Source organism: Curcuma longa, unplaced genomic scaffold (genome assembly GCF_044706935.1).
Source record: "Curcuma longa cultivar G26 ecotype Majalengka, Jawa Barat unplaced genomic scaffold, ITB_CL_G26_1.1 contig_19039, whole genome shotgun sequence".
Classification (NCBI taxonomy): Eukaryota; Viridiplantae; Streptophyta; class Magnoliopsida; order Zingiberales; family Zingiberaceae; genus Curcuma; species Curcuma longa.
The window spans coordinates 1-7,099 of record NW_027430982.1 but is presented as its reverse complement, the minus strand read 5'-3'; the positions used below and the strand labels follow the sequence as shown (position 1 = coordinate 7,099).

The window sequence follows — 7,099 nt, the reverse complement described above, 5'->3', positions numbered from 1 at the left end:
CAGAACAAATGCTCATCGAAGGCATCACAAAATCCTTAGCTTCACTGTCAGAATCTGTATTTGTTGCCAGGTGATGCTACAAGACAACTTATATAGACTTTTGTCTTGGATGCATCCTCTGCAAGAGTACCTGAAACATGATGCAAAGGTTGATATTTTCAGATTCAAGTACCTGCACGTTGTACCTTTTTCATTGTTTGCATAATTTGTTTAACAGGATGAATGAGATTTCCTTTAAGATTATCTTGATGATCAAGAAGAACAGCTGCAAGATCAAACAAAACGAAACAATGGAACTGATCTATGAGGACTTTGAATCAAACAGAAAGGTAAGTTCTTTTCACTAGAGCATGTTTTGAGCTCCAAAATTGTTGTACTCAGAATCAGTCAAAAACATAGATTACTGAATAAATGGTAGACGGTTAAAAGATGTGAGATTCAGACGTTTAGCAGACTATAGAAATCTCATTTTCAAGGTTCCCAGAAATGTTGTCATCCCTTGAATAAACACTACCAGGCACCTTGATAAACAGAGCCTCTTCAGCATCTAGTTTTTTGCCGTCTTCCTAAAATAAAAAAATTAGGCAAACGAGTAAGTCAAATTTAGAACAATACACAAGTAGTTGCAACCAAACAATGCGATAATTGACTTGAAACTGTTAGACAAGAGAAAAATCTATAATATTGCAAGGAAAATATTATCCATTACAGGGTAGAACAAGATGATAATGGGCTGCATGTTATAGAGCCCGGTCAAGCTAACCAGTCTATAAAATCAGAAAATGCACTATGCGGGTATGTTAACCGACATTGTAGTTAACAGTAAGTGGGTGTTTGTAAATCATCATGATTACCTAACTTTAATTACCTACACAACAAGCATATTAATTTTCTCAAAAAAAAAAAACAATTGTAACATATCCATCAAAATGAATCGGGCAAGTGGACACTCTAGATGATACAAGTTCCAGCAACCAAAATTAAATAAATCCATTATCTTTTCGCAAAAATTTATTATTAAAAAAAATCAAAGGCAGAATATATCAATCAAGCCTAGCCAAATCAAATACAATAATCAAACATACATCATGACCGGATGTCAAAAATTTAGCAGTTTCCAGTTGCTTCATGGTGATTTTTAGTTGTTCTTTAGCCGTCTTCCTAACCATTCGACGTTCAAGCTGTTGAGCTTTGGTGACCTCTAAATGACAAGCCACACACAAAGTCCTCATATTTTCAAGCTGGCACTCACCTGCCAATAATTTCCAGCCATTATTTTAGCTTTCTGATGCATAGGAGCAGCACTAAAAAAATTTAAATCCTACCGCCTCCCTTGAAAACTGGAATTATGTGGTCTGCATGCCAGGCATTTCCTTCCATTGGGTCATGGACAAGCTTATCAAGCCTGGAATGATAATGTACAGAAAATTCTCAAAATCAAAACAAACTCGCCTATCTTCAAAGAGAGAAGTATAGTTAGAGATTTTAATGCATGTGAAGAATTTACATCTTAGATTCCCTAACCACTGTTTTCTTCATTCTACTCAAGATTTACATTTACAGCAAAAGAACAAATGACAATAAAATAAAGTGATATTATTTATACTGTTCAACTATGTAACAGACAGTCCTATGAGAAAAGTGGATATATCCACTGCAACGCTGCATATTTTTGACAACCACTGCAACGGCCAAGGCTTCCCTGACATCGCCATGAGCTTCGGCTAGCTGACCCACGATGGGGTTAGGCTTAATAGGGTTTCTATGTTCTTTCTTTTCTTCTCCGATCCAATTTCTACTTTGGTTGGTGTCTTTCAGTACTGTGCATTAGCATTGTTGGCACGACACTAACACCTCTTGTTCCGACTAGGAACAAAAACCTTAGATAGCTCATACTCTAATTAAGACGAAACAAGCATCCAACACTAACTTGATAAAAATTTATATTATATAAAATCAATTAAGAAAATGTTACTTAAGGCTTGGAGCTCATTATTATGCTAAATGCATGACTACTTGTTGTCAAATGTCCCTTGAATTTTCTCCATGGTACATACATCTATATCTGCTAGATGATAAACGAGAATCAAATGGTTGGCCGACGTAAAATTGCTAAAATCAAATACTGTATGCTAAACAATGAGCTAAAACCAATTGCAGAAGTAATTGAAATAGCCGAAGATGTCTGCTAATAGAGGGCGTACAACTTCTTTTTCTGGGCCAACTTTGGAGCAACCCTCTCAATGTATTCCTTTCGGCGAGCTTTGGATAAAGGTCTTATACATCTGACTAGATTGTGACAATCTAGCTTGCAATTAGTGCATACCCCTTGTTCAATTCTGAAAAGTGCCTGGAACAACATGAATTTCAGTAAAAATTTTCAAAGACGTAAAAATTAACATCAGCAGTAAATGTGTGCCACACAAGTGGCACTAGCACCTATTCCCTAAATATAGCTTATTCTAAGTAGCTCTTGCCACCAACCTCTCTGAGGGCTCTTTGGCTAGTTCTTATGCGGTACTCCTGAAAGCAGCTCAGGTTACAAAATAGGTCCTCAAAATATTGAGGTGCTTTTGCGAACTTTCCACTGGATCCAAATAGCCAGTTAACACCTGATAACACCATCACTAAAAAAAAGAAGAAAACAGCAGACTTGACCTTACTTGCAAGGCTGTTGGCAGAGTTTACACAGAGGAACATCTTCGGTGGTCCATGCCTGAGTGTATTCTCTTTCCTTTGCTACCCCACGTTGCAATATAATCTTCTTCCAAGCAGAGTTCTCAGGTAAAGGGCGACAAATATCACTTAAAGGAGTAACCCGTCTCATACTTCCACCTCGCAGCAATCCCTGCAAGAAATCATTACACATATCTAAGGCAAGAAAGGATGGTCACCCAAGCTCAGTAATCACACTACCCATATTTACATCAGTACCTAATCCATTACTTCAGTGGTAGAAAAAATTCCTATTAGCATACATTGTTAACCACAATACTGTGATAGAATATTCAAGCAATAAAATGGAAGGCAACACAAACAATTATTTCATAATTGAAGATGTTGAACTTTAGGTGAGCAATATGAAATTATATCATTAAATCATAGTTTGTGCAGGGATTAATATATAGTTGAGTGCCTAGAGAACATTGTTGTCACTTGTGCAGACTGGTTAAAAAGAAACACACACTATATTCCAATCAGTGGATATGATGCTTTTTCAGTGATAACATTTCATGTTATAATGGTAGCTATGCCTGCTAATTTAAGACAAATAAATTATGTTCCTATGCTAGACCAAGAGTTCTCTAATATGGTAAGTAAAAGGAGATGGCTTATTCTTCTACATAGCAAAAGATAATTGCATACCCCAGAACTATGGTTGATACCCTCCTTTAAGTAGCAGAGTTCAGCAACAAGGGGAAGTTGCAAAGGTTTTCCAAAAAGTTTATTCCGCTCAATTGGCCTTAAATTGTTCCACTCTTCAAAAAAAATTTTGAAGACATTCCAGTATGCAGGATTTCTGATCAAGGTTTCCGGAGTAGCTTCACTTTTATCACCAGAAGAAGCCATAATAGAGTTCAGTTCCTCCAGATGGAAATTTTCAAAAAGTGGTTCTGGCCGAGAGTGTTTTCCTGGAATGCAGGTGTACAAGTGAACTCGCCCAGTATATTGGCTCACCTATACAAGGCAAGCACATATCAGATAAGAAAAATAAAAAACCATATATATAGATCAATGGTTGAATAAACATAATTACTCGAGCAATCACAATCATTTGATTTTGATTAGCAACTGCTCTGTGCCATCTTTCTTCTACTTTCACTCTGTAAATGTTTGCCTTGTTTTTCTTCGGCTATCAAATTAGTTACTACCAGCAAAAACTAACCAACCTGATCAAATTTGATGGGGTTTCACAATTTATTTGAGCCAACTTTCATGTTACATGTGAAAAAGTCAAACAAAATTCGACTGCTTGAGAAGAGAGCCATCTCAATCAAGCAAGCATACAATAGCTCACTCAGCTGGGATCACAATTTATACTCCTTCAAAGTTTTACTTCTTTTCTGCTTGTCATTTTATGCAACGTCATAGGAATAATTTACTTCTTTACTGCTTGTCACTTTTAAAGAAGATTCCATTATTTGTTTTTGGTCAAACGATCAAATTTATATAATTTTTTAAAATAATAATAATAGGAAACAGATTGAAAGAAGTAGCTTGTTGGCATTAAAGGGCAAATTAAATGAATCCATACCCTTTTTTGGTTCTAGAAATGAATCCATAGTTTTAATTCATATTACATATTGTTTTGGAAAATTGAGTGAGGTCAATTGACCCCAGTCATCTTACATTGGTTATGTCCGTGATCTTATGATGTTTCTAAGAAAATAACGCATGTATCAAATGCCAATGAATTCACACGCACTTCAAAATTTGGACAACGACATCAACGGTTGCTTGGTCTTGTAGTAGTAAACACGCTAGATATGAAGCCTTTCTGCCAAAGGCCAGAGTTCAAATTAGCATAATGTATCGGAAGGACTTTTAACTGTGTAGCTCCCGCTCTGAACAAAAAATTAATTCACATCCTATGTAGTGTAGGGACACCTCATGGTTAGACGAAGAACAAATAAAGGCAATGGCATCATCTTACATGTGAGAATGTTTCCAACATTTATGTGTCAATAATCCAAATTTTTTTCCTTTCATATCTTGAAGTGAACCTTATAAATGTATCCACTCCAATGATTAGTCACACGGAGCACTAACTATATTGTTCCAATGTACCTTTAAGTTACCGATAATCAATCCCATCATTTTCTCATAGATCTAAAAATAAGCCTACAATCTACACTCAGAATACTTTTAATATGTTCATCTGAACTCTAAGAAAATAAGAAAACTATGACGCCCTTGATTTGGAGCAAAATCCCATTTTGTTTAGTACCATAAAGCAGACAAGAACTAGAACAATATACCTATATGTAACATCCAATGGTGTAAAAGTTATACCTTAACTAGAATCATTACCTACAAGATGGGCGGATTGAAACTATAATAAGTTAATCTTATTGTCATTCAAGGTTTAAAGTAGCATTCTGTGCCAGGGCATTAGTCCCTGACCAGAATGTTGTTTGTATTAGTGTTGTGCTAATGAACCAACAAATCTTTGACAATGGCAGAGATCAGGAAGCAAAGCTACAAAAGGAGTGGTAAAAAGAGGTATCAAGAGAAGACAAATGGAGGTGGGAGCCTGCTGTTGTTGATTACAAAGGCAAGGGGGATGTAGTTAAGTTTAAAAAGTTGGGTTAACAAAAAGTGGGTTTAGAGTATTGATGTTTTAGTTCATAAGAAAATGGGCTGTCTCAAATAGTTATTATCACTCCATGTTTTGCAAAGGTGACAGAAGAGAACAGAGGGACATTTCAAGCAACCGGAAATGAGCACAGCTGGAGGCAAGTGACAGCAAGCTGCGGCATGGTTGAGGTTGGTTTCATCTGTGCTGTTCATGTTTCAATTTCAGCCCACAACCAGAACAAAACATCTCAATCCATCGATCTCTAAATTATATGGAATAAAGAAGTTTTGGATATCAACTCCGACCTCCAGATTGATTATAATATAAATCCATGGCAAATCTAGCATTCAAAACCTGTTGACTGATTGCCAAAATAAAATTTGGAAAGCCAGCCAAGTTAAGGTAATATAATTGGACAAACTGTTCAATTTTAACTTAAGTTGCGTAACACAATGCTGATCATTGAAAACAAACTGATTCATTTTTTATTGCTCATGCAGACATATATAGCTAAACGTTTAGCATTGCACCGATGGCATCTTTTAAAAATGATGACTGTAGTACCAAGACACAGTAAGACAGGTATATAGAATAGATATTGTCCAACATATAGATTGTGTTATCCACAGTGTGATCCCAAGGGCCATAGCGGTCAGTATTCAGGCGCTTTCCACTAAAGTGTCTTCAACAGCTTCAAAATTCTTAAAAATGTCCTTGAATACATTTTTATGTTTCTTTCCCTTCCCTTTTCCCTCCTCCTCTAGTTTTCCATCCAAGCAAACCAAATGCTTGTACACCGTAACATAATTTTCCTTATCACTGCATGTAGCAATTATGACAAGGAGATGCAGATTTGATCATGTCACTAAAGCAGGGAAGGATATTTGATTAAGATTCAATTTGGATGATTGCAGAATAGGTTACAGTAAAGCGCAGAGACATTAAAATTTTTATATGTATATAGAATTTCTAATGTGTCTCAATGCGGGACTATCCTTCTACTGAATCTTCACCGAGTAATCAAAAGGGTACACACCGATATTGAATCTTCATCAGAAGAGTAACACGATCAATTCTGCATCTAATCAAGTCAGCATAAATGGCATGATGAAAGTTTGCATACTGATCAGATACTTCTCAATCATAACCACTACATGAAGTGATAAAGGGAGTTGTCTTCTAATATATAAACATTTGGTATGCTTGGATGGAAAACCAGAAGAGGGAGGAAAGAGGAAGGGAAAAACACAAGATGTATCCAAGGAGATTTTTTTGTTTCTGTTGGTTATATTTATTAGATTAAATCGCATAGAATAGGTCCATAAACTCCTATATAAGTAGGGGTTTGTATCTCTTAATGGGAATATAATTCTTTCATATTATTTTATGGTAACATGGTATCAGAGCCTAATTAATTAGGGTTAGGGGTCGGCGGCGCCGATTATTTTTCGTTTTCTCTCGCGCTCCTCGCGATCGTGATTCTGCCGCCTGCCGCTCGCGCCCGTCGCCGCTACCATCGGTTCCTCTTCCAACCACGCGGAGTTGCCTTCCTTCCAGGTCACGACTGCAGATCTCTTCGCCTTTGCTTGTTCTTGCTCGTCGCCTTAGGGTTCGCGGAGGCAGTGCTTTTATCGAAATCGTTTGATTCGGCGAACCGAACTTGTCGTCGTCTTCGCGAGAACAAGAAGCATCGATCTTCAGAAAGGAAGAGAAACCCTAGCGCCCGTCCTCTGCCCCCGAAATCCGCGGCCAACTCTGCTACCGAAGACGCCGCCGCGCCTCTTCACCACGATCCTCTAC

The 7,099-nt window shown here is 37.1% G+C and overlaps 1 protein-coding gene across 1 annotated transcript; it reads right to left on the bottom strand.

Moving 5' to 3' along the window:
- Positions 1 to 382: 382 nt before the first annotated feature.
- LOC141817018 (uncharacterized) lies at positions 383 to 3,653 on the bottom strand. Its single transcript, XM_074704722.1, has 7 exons — positions 3,367 to 3,653; positions 2,664 to 2,848; positions 2,485 to 2,587; positions 2,205 to 2,350; positions 1,326 to 1,405; positions 1,086 to 1,252; positions 383 to 566 (listed from the first exon to the last, which is right to left on the bottom strand). The coding sequence occupies exons 1-7, from the start codon at positions 3,568 to 3,570 to the stop codon at positions 447 to 449; spliced, it is 1,005 nt and encodes a 334-aa protein (XP_074560823.1). The 5' UTR covers positions 3,571 to 3,653; the 3' UTR covers positions 383 to 446.
- Positions 3,654 to 7,099: the final 3,446 nt, after the last annotated feature.